Raw genomic sequence first — 13,648 nt, 5'->3', positions numbered from 1 at the left:
GCATTGTGGGTAAATTGCCGATGTTTTGGCGTTCGATTTGAAAGCAAAAGGGTTGTATCAACAAATGACACTGATATTTTATGGATTTAAACGAAGATTTTGAGGTTAGTACGCCATGTTTGATAGTACAGAGCTCACAGAATGAAACCTCTCAAAGAATGTGTCAATCGGACAGCGATCCTTTCTTTCTAAAACAGCTGAACATTTCCCGATCGCCGGAGTCAAGATGGTCTTCAAGCAAAGTAAATTCATTGGATGACAAATCCTTGAATACAGATAAATCAAATCCCAGAATTGTGGAAGAAAGTATTGGAGCAACACAATGTGGTGTCATGAAGAGCGCTGGTGGTTCTGGAAATGAAAAAAATCAGAACAAGACATCTGAACAAGGCCAAGGAAGCAATAATAACAACAGCAGCGACGTACAAAGGCATGCCCAGACTTGCCCGGTACAAGGTCCTGGAGGGGGTGGGGGTGGTGCTGGTGGAGATGGTAACGAAAATAACTATGATAGCCATCATGAACCAAGCACCTGTGATGAAGACACCTCACATTCAGAACCAGCCACTAGTAGTCCAGACTCTCTTCCTGATCTTATCAAACCAAACGAGGCTAGAAGTACTTACCTTAGTGATAACAGTCTGTCTACAAATTCTTCTGGTCCAGCAGAGGAGACAATAAGCCAGGCTTCCACAGCTATTGTTGGCGATGTTCCAATAGTAGCTTCATTATCAAAAAAGTCATCATCTTCATCATCAAGTGGAGGTAAAGATAATTATAAGACTTTTTCAAACTCACTTCCATTTTGGTCATTTCACCTCCATTTGCCTCATTGTGCCTTAAAACGCCTTCTTATGGAAAATATTATGTTATTAATCATATATTGCTTAATCAAATATGACACAAATGCCTTGATTGAAACAATTACTATTTATAATATACCCTCAAGTCTGCTATTTAATATACTCTAACTTTGCCCCCCCCCCCCCCCCCCAGAAAATTGATTTAAGGATAGCTTGAGCAAATCATTTTATTTTCATTGTCATGGAAATTAAGAGGAAAATGGATAATCTAAATCTTAATCTTATCACCACAAACATTTCCATAAGCATTTAGATTTTTAATGTTATTGGGATCCCTGTGTTTAAAGTGCTGAGAGGGAGGAATAATGCATTGATGTCATTATGCCATTATGTCCTCTTGATAAATGCATTACTGTTTTTGTGGTGATTCTAATCATAAATATTTTTTGTTTGTGTGTATGCTAGGCTACAGATCTGACCTGACAAACAGCTCCTCTGCCTACCAAGGTTCTGTTAGCAGTACTGGGCTAAGCAGCTTGTCTAGTGACTCACATGGAGTTTCTTCAGGAAGTTCTCATTATCCCCTTCCCCTTGTCATGCGCACTCAAGCTGAACTGGATTCTAGTACCTCGGCCAGTAATGAAAGCAGAGATGGTCCAACGCACCAGAAGTGTCAAGGGTTCACCCACTTAGAGTCTTTAGAAGAAAATGTTGATAAAGAGGAGCACAGTGCAAGTGATTCAAGTAAAGAACAGAATGAACAAGAATGCTCTTCCCAGGAGGATTTGTTTGGCTTTCACAAAGAAGATTCGCATTCCATGTCATCACAAGAAGTATCAAGAATATGTACCCCCCAAGATAGGTCTACCCCTGTGGAACAGAAACTGAGTCAAGAGAAGACCTCGGGTGGCGTTTCGTCCTTACAGAGACAAGTCTTATCTATACAAACCTCCACGCCTTTTGAATCAAACCAAGATATGCAACCAACTCCTCCAAGTCAAAGCATCCCTCCTAATCAACCTTTTCAGTGTTTTCATTTTTCTGGTGAAGTGGTGAAAGAGAGCAGTGAATCTTCGTCTTCTGGAATCGTGAAATCATCTCCTGAAGCGTTAACAGGCGTTCCGTTAGTTATTCCTGCTTCTCCGACGTCACCCACAAAATCCAAACAGTCCTCGAGTAAACGTTTGCAAGATGGTTCGAGTAGTGGTAGTGGTCAGAGTTCTTCTTCACTAGAACAGAACACTACAAGTAAAAGTACCAACCGCAGCGAAAAAGACAGCAGCGAGTCTTCCGTGGACCAGCTCCCGCCATCGCCCAGCTCGTTTCGCTATCCCTGGAGAAAAGTTAGCTTGCTCCCTTCACCCGAAGAACTAATCAACCAACAGGACAAAAACCAATGCAACAAAGATAATGACGATGCAACAATTATAACGACAGATAATGACGATGAAGAATTCATTGGGTTACCGCGTTGGCATCAGGAAGTGATCCAAGAAAATAAGAAAGAGCAGCCAGTTTCTTCGAAGTCTTCCTCTTCGTCTAATACGACTTCATCGGCTTCTAGCAATAGTTTAGGGAAAGAAAAAGAAAGCTGTTCTGTTCAACAAGATGGACAACATTCATGGCAGTCGGACATGCCGAGTATTGCTGAAGCAAGCAAAAGTTCAATTTTGAAGCATGATCGTTCGTCCGAGGTAAAACACGTTAAATTTCTCATGGATATCAGTGAGTCGGGACATGATTCAAATGAAGAAATCAAAAAGAGATCCGAAAACACAGAGAATAGAAGACCTGAGAGTATTGACATGAATCCTTCATTGTCTCCTTCATTAATAGATGGGCAAAAGACTCTCGCTAAAGTTAGCACTCCGTGTGATAAAGAAACGCCTCAAACTTCTGGCTTTCGCGGTCCTGGATCGACCTGCACACAACCAGAATTGTCAGAAGATCTTTTCTGCCCGTTGCTGTTTTCCACTCAAGAAAGTACTCAAGATAAAGACAAAAACTTTCAAAACGAAGCAAATGCCTCAGGTGAAGGTTGGTGTAAATATCTTGAATCTTTTGTTTGATCGACTCAAATATTTAAGTGCATAAAACGTAACATGATGAATAGTGTACGCTTACTGCTACGCAATCTTGCCACCTTGTTTATAATTTTCGGCTCATAATATATTTTCTTACAGGGGTCCAAATAGATGAAGCAGAGGAGCCAGAATTGGGGTCTCAGTCGATGGCTTTTGACCTTCATTTTTCTCAATCTCAATCCGACATGGATTCCCCTCCCCTGATTCCAGAGCCCTCCAGTCCCCCTGCCCCAAGCACGTCTTTTACAGCAGTACTTTCAAGGAAAGACGATTCAAGTGGTTCAAATCCAGAGCCTCCGATCACGTCTTCTCCTGCCACACCTTTATCGACAGCTTCTACTGATGTAACAAGTAATGTTGTCGTACCCTTAAGTTCGTTATTGAAGAACCAAAATTCGAATAGCGGTTGTACCCAAAGCCAATCAATCCTCGGGCCTGTTGTCAAGGATACCCAGGATGACTATCGTTCCTTGCAGCAACATGACGTAAATGAAGACCATGCTTTAAAGGCTTCGGAAAGTCTTACGATTCCTAAACCTTTGGAACTTGACGAGATGGACGATGCTCCTGATAGAAGTATAGTTCCAGCACTATCATCTGAAACATCTAGTGATTCTGTTACTGGACTTGGATTCCATTTCTCACTGCCTACGACTACCGAACCTCTACGCCCCGTCACGTGCACGACGCCACCTCCCATGCGATCACGACAGCCAGCTTTACCAACGACAGTCTGTGAGACGCCTGGAATCTTTTTTCAAGGTATAAAATTATGTAAAAATAGATTCCGTACGAATGGTAAACGATCCTCCAGTTATAGGCCATTTACACTAACAGGCTCGTGAACCTATCTCTTTAAAAACAATGGAAAAAGCACCTTGATTATAGAAGGTGGATTTGAGTCACTCGATCTGTTCGTGAAAATGGCCTAACTTAGATTTAGATTTTAATAATTAATTAATTTCTTCGTTTCTTTATTTCTTCATTCATTCATTCATTTATCCATCCCATCTTATCCCATTTATTGATTAATCGATTCATTGTTTGTTTGTTTACTTACTTACTTACTTAATTTATTTTCTATTTTTTATTTACTTATTTATTTATTTATTTATTTATTTATTTATTATTTGTTTGTTTGTTTGTTTGTTTATTTATTCATTCATTTATTTATCTATTCATTTATTTATTTATTTGAACGCTTTTACTCTTACTAGAGTCTAATGTTATATCAAGGACGAAACAACAAACTACTCCGTCGCTAACATTCTCCATGCCAAGACAAAGCGAAAGTGAGAGTGAAATCATTTTCCAGATGCATGGTCCACAGTCGTCATCCAGTTCTTCGTCCACCACAGATCCACTAGAAGCTTCTCGAACAATGGAACTGTCTGTCTTTGCGCAAGTACGGGATGTGACAAGCAGTTCGAGACGGCGCAAAAATGACAAAGATGATGAATACAACCCTTTTGAGTTCACGTCACAAGATGACATTTCTAAACATCCACCAATGAGTAGGCGCAAATCTAGAAAACGAGGCCTCGAGCTCCCGAAAGAGCAGTCTGCGTCAGGAAATTCAACAAATTCGGACCCACAAGTCAATAAGATTAGAAGAATTGATCCAAGTCGCGAGTCAAATGTTGACGGAATTCGAATATCAGATAAAGACAATAAAAAAATTGATTCCGGGCGATCTTCAGCTGCATCGGGAGACGATTCGTCAGTCCAACGTTTCCACAGGGTTACCAAAACAAAAATAATAAAAACGATCACAACAAAAATTGTTAAACACATCACGATTATCACAACCAAGGAAGGCCAAGATAATGAAATTGTTGATAACACTTCTTTTGTCGAAGAAGAACTCCCTAAAACTGAACAAGTGGAAGACTATGAAACAGAGGAAGTGAATTTCCTTCAACGAGATGATTCCATCTCCGAAATCTTGCGTCCACCACAAACAACACCACCTACACAGCCAATGGAAGGTAACAGAAAATCCCCTAGGGGCAAGAAACGGACCAATCAAAATAAAGAGGAATTACACAGCGAAAATTCAAAGAGACAAAAATTATCTTCAGATCAAGGTAAAAAAACGAGTGACGACACTTCTGAGGCGGATGGCAAGACAAAAGAAAAACCATCAGAATCACCGAAAAAGAACCCGTTGAAAGACGATGGCAGTAAATCTCCGCCATTACTTCGACGAAAATCGACTGAAAAAATCGCAGAAGTAAAAGCGAGAAGCTCTAGAACCCCTGAAACAGCTTTAAATTTGACACCGGGCACTCGAGTATTTGCCCATTGGTCCGACAATTATTTTTATCCGGGGGTTCTAACGTCTGGTGCAAGTAAACTGGGGTTTTATAATGTAACTTTCGATGACGGAGACAAACGCAAAGTGCGCGCTGAAAGGCTTATTCTTAGGGATTCTCTTCATGTTGGCCAGCACGTCCTCGCTCAAGACAGCGATGGATATTACGACCCAGGGGTCATCGCGGGCCATTATAGGAGTGAGGGTGAAAATGGCTACGAGATCAAGGACAAGAGGGGGAAGATCAAGAGATACCCCACTAAAAAGGTTATAATAAACGAGGAGCAAGCTGCTGCTATTTTCAACAGTAGTAGCAGCCTTTCAAGAACAAGTAGTTCAAGTGTTAGCGCTGAAGGGTCCAGAACTAAAAGCACAGATTTGTCTACGAGTGCTAAAGATACAAGCGGTAGCTCTAACGACTTAACGCATCATCGCGGTGTTTCTATGACAAGTCTTTCCACTACCAAAACTACGAAACCCAACGATGAAACGCCTAAATCTTCAAGGAAGAAGTCCTTCAGGAAGAATCGAAAGCAGCCAACATCGTGTCGAGGTAACCAGACTGTACAGAGCAGCAGTGAAGCGAGCAGTGATGAACCTAATAAAAGAACCCGTGAGAAACGCGGAGCCAGAAGAGAACTAGCAAAGATTTTACCAACAAGAACGTCACCTAGAAAACAAAAAGAAAAAGCAGAGGATGATCATGACGAGGAAACAAGCGCACTGGGCCCTCTTCCTTCTGACGATAGCCTGTTCGCTGGATTCGCCTTTTTGATCACGGGTTGCCATAATGTAAAAGAAAAAGCTCACAAAAATGATTCCCCTGACAGCGAGAGCGAGTTCGTGGAGTTCAGCCGAGAGCATCTTGTCCGTCAGATTGAAGCTGGTGGAGGCGTTGTTTTGAAGGACTTCGAGGAGACGCAGATTTCTGGAGCAGACCAGTGCTTTCTTGTATCAAGTTCCCACCAAAGAACAAAAAAGTTCTTCCAATGTCTTTCTTACAACATCCCCATAGTCCACCATAGCTGGATTAACGATAGCTCGATACTCGACCGGCTTCAAGATTATAAGAAGTACTTGTTGCCGGCTGGTACCAGCCTGGAGACTGGTGAAGTGGTGGAATGTCAGACACAGTCAAGGCCAAAGGTTCTCCAGGGGTTAAAGGTAAGAATAGGTCTGGGTTCAGGTAATCAAGGGTGGTATAGTGGTATTGTACTCGCCTCTCCCCCCTGGGGTTTCAAATTCGATTCCTGAACTCGGCATCACATGTGAGTATAGTTTGTTAGGTCTCTCCCTTGATTCGAGTGTTTTTCTACGGTTTTTACTCCCTTCGAGTAAAATTACAATTACAACACGCTAAATTCCAATTCCACTCATGTGAATTAGCCGAGCCCTTGGTCAGTTCAAAAGGTTGTTTCAGGGTATCAATAAAACTCGAAGTAAAAATAGGTTGCAATCTTAATATCGTACCATTCACCCGCGCTCTGGTGCCGCCGGAATGCTGCGTTTGGTGAGACCCAGTTGATCACCGTATAATTATTTTAGTTTCGGCTTTTTGTCTTAGGTTTATCTTCATGGCGATAAGAAATTTAAACATATTTGGGCAAGCGTAGCTCTTGCTGCGGGATCTGAAGTGGTTGGTAAGCTTCCGAATCGACCAGTCCGGGCCGCTCAGCTAGACGATTTCGATATCATATGTGACGTCATCATTTCTGGAACCAATACATTGCCTGCTAGTATAAGACACACAGTAGAGATGCTTGGGATCCCTGTGGTGGGTCTTGAATGGCTCTTCCAGTGTCTTATAAATGGTTTTCTGGTACCGTTTGATGGACACCCAAAATATGATTATAGGAACATACAAAAAGATGATAACGCCAATCTTTGAAAGAAAACTTTATGCGCATATATAGGTAAGCACTGAAACAAAATTCCCTTTTATCTAGAGAAGATATCGTGTGAATGAGCAGGCACACATATTATAACTCTCATCGTTGTCGTGGCATCTTGTGTTCAAGTTTTTGATAATCGATACAACTTCCGCTGACCTGTACAAAATATGCTCTGTACATAACAGGAGCTCAGCCAAGTAAGATAGGTCAACAGTATCGATAGATGGAACTCTTTACCTTGGGGGGAATGTTTTTACATTTCAGACCACGTGTCACTTCCCTTAAAAATATTTTTTTAAAAATTTAAGTTGTAGAAAGACCTTGTCATTATTTGCAGCAATCCCGTAGCTTTTTTCTTAGTGGAATGACACATCACACTCCGCTCCAGCAATCTTGTTGAAAAATACTTGTATTCCCGAAAATGCTTTAAAGTATTGCGCGTAGCCCAGAATTATTCACTAGAATTTTACCGATTGCATAAAAGGATAGAAGAAAGCTAATCAGCTCATGCATTAATACTTTACGCACTCGAAGTGTTTGGCTGGCGTTGACCGCGGCGACAAATTTGATCAATTTCCAAGTACTTTTACTTTGCTTCCTCATTTACCATGGACGTGATAGGTCTTCTATTGAAAAATAATCAAGCCGTTTTAAGAATATTCAACATTATGGAGTACTTGACATGATATTCTCAAAATTAAGTATATTTTATTTTATTTTTTTATTACTCAAAGGCCCCGCAATCAAGAAATAAGGCAATACTGTACAAATGTTGGTCTAAAGACCCTAAGTGCTCTCAAGTTCCTACTACAACACTCAAGATTACCTATAACAATTACAGTAAAACTCTATGATCCCACACCCGAATAATACGGACACCTCGCTATTACGGACAGCTACTAGTATTACAGCGTGCCCGTGTCAAGCAGGTTTGTTAGTTATAAGAGTAGTGGGAGCATTGATTTTTTAGGAGGGGAGGAAGGGGGCGGAGAAATAGCTGTAAAGATGCGCCCAATTTGCTAGCCCCCCAGCTTAGCCTTGAACATTTTAAATGGCCCTTAAATAAAAATAATAAGAAACTGATAATTACCAGAGAAAAATATTTGATCGCCCTATCCTTAATCGCTCCTGTCCTCCCTCTCTTTCTATGAAATCAATGTTCCCTTACTATCACGGCCCACCTTATGTGGTTTTTATGCATTTTTTTAGCGATACTTTTAATAGTTAAGAAAAGAAAACGGGTTTTAGTATTTGACAGGCATTGTGGTGACTAAGTTATCCACCTTGATTGTATGCTAAGGCCCGGTTACCTTTAAAGTAAAGGCCTGGTTACCTTTCAAGTAAAGGCCCGGTTACCTTTCAAGTATAGGCCCGGTTACCTTTCAAGTAAAGGCCTGGTTACCTTTCAAGTAAAGGCCCGGTTACCTTTCAAGTAAAGGCACGGTTACCTTTCAAGTAAAGGCACGGTTACCTTTCAAGTAAAGGCACGGTTACCTTTCAAGTAAAGGCACGGTTACCTTTCAAGTAAAGGCACGGTTACCTTTCAAGTAAAGGTGCGGCGTACTAAAAATATCCCGCCGCTTTAAAAAAATCCACATTTTGTAACTCTGTAGTACTTTAAGTCAAATGTAATTTATTTTATTTTGTTACAGTGAAGACACTCGAACCGTGAACACTTCAAGTTTTTAGCTATTTAAAAAAAATGCATACTGTAAATAATCCCTTGAGCCAATCGATTAGAAATAAGATCTATTTGGATCACTTGATGTATTTGAACTCAATGCTTCAAGTTAAAATGGTTTGAAACAGTAGAAAGTTCGGGAAGTATTAAACCGGAAAATACTCGAAGTGCTCACGGCTCGAGTGTCTTCATCGTATCATCAGAAGGTACTACATCCTCTCTACTGAGATATAAGACACTTCATAGTGCTAGCTATTGGGCTAACATGAAAACCTTTACGTCAAAGCCATTACGGATATTCACTGACAAACGCTTGTAGATGTAATATTTTAAAGCCCCGTTTACACTGACGATTTTTGCGGCGATTTTTGCTGCGATTTTTGTGACAATTTTCGGAAATATGAAATCTTTTGTCTCATCCTTCAAAAGAGACATTCGTCTAGGAAAATCTTGGTATCCTGACAAACGCTTTACAAGTAAATTCTTTACCATTATTTATTATGGACAAAATCGATAAAAAATGGCAACAAAAATCGCTAGTGTAAACGGGGCTTAAGGATTCTTCGTGCATTTTGATTTTAATTTTTTAATTTTTAGAATGATCTTATTCAAGTTTCTTATGTTTTTCATTCGTACAATATTGAAAAAAGAGAAAAATTTATCACACAAATATAATGAGAATAATTATGATACTTTGAAAAAAATTATTCGCTGAGGGATGTTTTCAAAAATACAAAAATTTTTAACGAAAATGAAAAAAAGTTAATGAAAATGGAAAAAAATTTTTTAACGAAAATGAAAAAAAAAAAAAAAAATTAGAGATCGTTAGTCGGAGAAAAATTGCAAATGATTATAGTCAGATATGTCATACTTATTAATTTGTGTGTTTATTTAATTACTTTACGCAAAATAAAAATTATATTTTTATTTATCTTTTCTTTCTCTTTCTCTTTCTTTTTTCTTTTTTTCTTTTGGCTTTTGTTTGCTCATTTTTGCTTGCTTGTTTGTTTTTATTCCCTTTTTTTGGTGACAAATACATTTGTGAATGTTAAGATTTTATCTCGTATTCTTTGTAAAGGTCTTTGCCTTTGGCCTTACTCAATTAATTAGACTAAAAAGCGGAATCTAAATCAATATTCCCGGAAGGTCTTAATCTACAATCTCTATGATTGATCTTGTTAACATGTGTTTGTTGGTCGTTTATTTGAACAACGACATTTGATCATCTGCAAGTAGCTTAGAAAACACGGAACCGAGTCACGTTGGCACACGAATTGCATGGCCTTTAAGGCTGTGATTACCCGCCATAGAACTCATTCATTCATTTAAGAATTTTAGTGTTCCTAATAACTTTGAAAAAATCAGAAGTCCATAACTTATGAACTTCTGAAAAAATATAGATTGCCTTACGGTCTTACCTTTATCAGTTTATTTAGAATATTCATCTTTGTTTTCGTTTTCAAAATAATCTTAGATGCAAGATTAACAGGAAAAAAATCAAAATGTTTCTATGTAATTTTTTTTGAATATCGATTCTATCTATTTTCCTGTTTCTTTGACGATCAGTCGCTCCAAGATATTATTACAAAGGTGTTAGGTCTGTGATAAAAGTTCGAAACTAATGTATTAATTTTATGCATATGTTGATATAGTCATATATAATATGTCAGAAATATCGAAAGATATTGTTATTAACGAAAGCTATCAAGGGAAGCTATCGAGACAAGGGAAAAGATAATAAAAATGAAAGTAAATAAACATAATATATGATCTCAAAAGTTTTAGAAAAACGTTTGTGCCTCACGCCAGGGTTTTCAGTATGATTTATAAATCCAACTCTAAAATAGAAATTACGAAGAATATTGCAAATTTAGGATGTAAAATTTGTTAAGATAATGTGTATAAGGATAGAGTTTCGTCAAGGTTAATGAAAACTTGTAAAATTAAAAAATATATATTTGAAGAAATAAGGCCGAAGAAAGAAACTTCAATTGAACGAAAGTAAATATTTGTGAGTTTTGGAAAGGTTTTTCCTGTATGAGTCAAATCAAGAAATTTTGTGTGTTTTGTAATGTTAATCAAAAAATACAAATATAAATTGTAAACATTATTAATTCGTAAAATAAAACGTACTTAGTATGACGAGTTTTGGGAACAAAAGACTAGCAGGAAGATTACTTCTCGAGTTTTAAGAATCCAGTTCTGCGCAGCGGATGCGGTTCTATTTGAAGCATTCACTATATTTGATTGCCTAAACAAGAACGCTTGAGTTGAATTATTCCATCACACAGACCGATAAAATAATAGGAATATGTTTTTAAAGCATACAGTTATTCAAGTTTGGCTGTACTCCAGTGTTCCACTTTGAAGTAGTCGAGGGGCCAATGCTTGTAGGATTTTCCCTAGGCTATTGTTTTAAAAACAACCTATTTTTATCTACATCCGGTAATTTTTTATCTTTGTTCGCAGATGATTTTCTTATTGAGGAAAAAAAGGCAGGTGGGGTAATAAAGTTCGACGGTGATAAGCCGAGGATTATCGCCTTTATTGTCTAGTAAGAATCCTTTACAACTTAAAGGGAGTGATTGTCTTACATCAGTTCTCACAGCAAAGATCAAAGTAAATCGTCTTCCAAAGTCATTGGTCGAGAGCACACAAAAAAGAATCGTTTGTAGCACAAGTATACTAGATAATTGACATACTGGCTCATAGTGGGCCGGAATCGGATCGAACCGATTAAATCTGTTGGATTTGAGTGTTTTCTCAACAAACGATTCCATTCTGCAGTTCGACTATACCAGGATGAACCTAACAACGAATGCCTCTACCCTGCATTCAAAGCTAGCGTCGCTACCTAGATGGCAAGTTATCTTAGAGGCTACTTCTCTTTCGCTAATTGATTTTTTAGCTTTATCTGGAAATATTTTAGTATGGATGGCCGTTGTGAAAAATTCCGGTCTTTGACGAATCTCGACTAACCTCTTTATTCTCTCTCTTTCTGTGTCGGACATTTTAATGGCTTTGACTTGCATGCCATTATCTACCATTGCTCTCATCAAAGGACGCTGGACACTTGGTACCTTCGTGTGCCAAGTGCATGGATTCATATTCTTTGTTTTAGCATTCGTTTCTCTGCTTACTGTTGCTTTGGTGGCGGCAAACCGCTACATAAGTGTCGCTAAGCCACTTCTTTACCGAATCATCTTCTCAAATAGGAACTCTATGATCATGATTGTCACCATTTGGCTGGTTTGTATATCGTACGTAACGATATTCACGTGTTTAAACGGTAACATCTTTTACTTCGACCCAGGGAAACTTGTGTGTCATATAGAATTGATGGACAAGACGTTCCGCGATACTTGGAACATCATCACTGGATTGATCTTCGCACTTCTTCCATTGACAACCGTCTTCTTCTGTTACTTCAAACTATTCCGTACAATAAGAACCCATAATTTGGTAACTATTCGCTCTATACGTCGGCAAAACCCGCTCAACCCAAACATAGAAGAAATTCGCATTACCAAGGTGATAGTCGCTATCATGGTTGGATTCTCTTGCTGTTGGCTCCCATCTTTTGGCATCGCGTATCTCCAACTCATCTTCCCTAGACGTTTTGAGAGTCGGGCGCCTCATATAGTTTACACCTTTTTAGTCTACAGCTCAAGCATGATTAACCCATTTATTTATGGTATCTTGAACAGTGCATTTCGTTCAGAATTCCTTAAGATTTTGTTGTGTAAGAAGTCTAATAATATGGGTGATACAGAAGGAATGGAAATGAAGAAGTATTGATAGCATCAGCCAATCCACATATATCACCACATATATCGGTTTTTATTTTATTTCTAGTTTTATTTTGCAGCCTTCTTTTCCTTTTTTCTTCTCATTTTTATCTAATCTCATCTCATTTCTTTCCTTTTTTGTTCTCGTTTATTTTCTTGATGTCAAATATCAAGCTACATGATGCAATGATTTCTGCTTCAAGTTCGTTATGTACAAATATAGTCGGCTTACACGCTTGGAATTGTAAGTACGTAGAGATGTTTCATTTCATTGGCTGACAACTAGCTCGTTTTCGCAAGATAAAACTAGTTGCGCGCATCCATGAGAAGTACATCAGCTTTAAAGCGCGATTACACGGAGCAATTTTTTCTGCAATCGTCACAACCCCGTTGCGACATAAGTTGCATGGAGCATTGCAGTGTGTAACCTACAGCGCAATTTGAAAAATGTTGCAAGTTGCAGCAATCGTTGCGAAAAGTAAAGTTCCTTCCCTTCTACTTTTGGCAACTATTGGGTCTCCGTTGAACCATTTACACGTTTTTACATTTGTCTGCCTTACACACATCGCTCTGTGTTCTACTCTTTGATAGACCCCTTGCATGTGACGTCAAAGCAGCTTAATAGACCCCTTGCATGTGACGTCAAAGCAGCTCAATTTGAAGGACAAAACATTAGAATTTTAATCTCCAGAGAATTGGAAACCTATAAAATGTCCTCCAAATTGAGCTGCATTCCTACGTGCTACACCAAACATGCGTATTGCTTACTATCAATCACGTTACTTTTTGGAGTTGACTGGGGGGCAAACAAGCGGTTGACTGGGGGGCAACTAGCAGATGCTAAGTCAAAACATATCAAAATAAGTCCTCAAACTATTGTATTTGACTATTTTCACGACATCAAACCAGAAAACAAGAGATCAAAACAACCTCCAGTATTCTACAAGCCATCAAAAAAGAGCTATTACCGGAAGTGACGTCTATTGATTGCAACCTATAGGTTAACGTTAACTATAGACCCCTTGCAGCACTTTGGAATGCAGCTCAATCTTGGGTACAAAACAATAGGTTCCAATTTTCGGGAGA

General features: G+C 38.8%; 2 protein-coding genes across 3 annotated transcripts; both read left to right on the top strand.

Annotated features, from left to right (window-relative positions):
• Positions 1-28: 28 nt before the first annotated feature.
• LOC116307385 (uncharacterized) lies at positions 29-8,635 on the top strand. 2 transcript variants are annotated; one of them, XM_031717631.2, is made up of 6 exons: positions 29-765; positions 1,269-2,834; positions 2,987-3,649; positions 4,105-6,365; positions 6,766-7,114; positions 7,828-8,635. In XM_031717631.2, the coding sequence occupies exons 1-5, from the start codon at positions 81-83 to the stop codon at positions 7,087-7,089; spliced, it is 5,499 nt and encodes a 1,832-aa protein (XP_031573491.2). In that variant the 5' UTR covers positions 29-80; the 3' UTR covers positions 7,090-7,114; positions 7,828-8,635. The 2 variants fall into 2 exon arrangements, with proteins under 2 accessions (XP_031573491.2, XP_031573490.2); XM_031717630.2 differs by having other exon boundaries at positions 1,269-2,840.
• Positions 8,636-11,562: 2,927 nt separating this feature from the next.
• LOC116307398 (melatonin receptor type 1B-like) lies at positions 11,563-12,572 on the top strand. The gene has a single exon (XM_031717647.2). It carries the CDS (start codon positions 11,790-11,792, stop codon positions 12,570-12,572), a length of 783 nt encoding a protein of 260 aa, XP_031573507.2. The 5' UTR covers positions 11,563-11,789.
• Positions 12,573-13,648: the final 1,076 nt, after the last annotated feature.

This window comes from Actinia tenebrosa, unplaced genomic scaffold, assembly GCF_029948245.1.
Source record: "Actinia tenebrosa isolate PJP-AT-01 unplaced genomic scaffold, QUT_ActTen_1.0 PGA_scaffold0__85_contigs__length_37466705, whole genome shotgun sequence".
Taxonomy (NCBI): domain Eukaryota; kingdom Metazoa; phylum Cnidaria; class Anthozoa; order Actiniaria; family Actiniidae; genus Actinia; species Actinia tenebrosa.
This window is presented reverse-complemented; position numbering and strand designations above follow the sequence as displayed.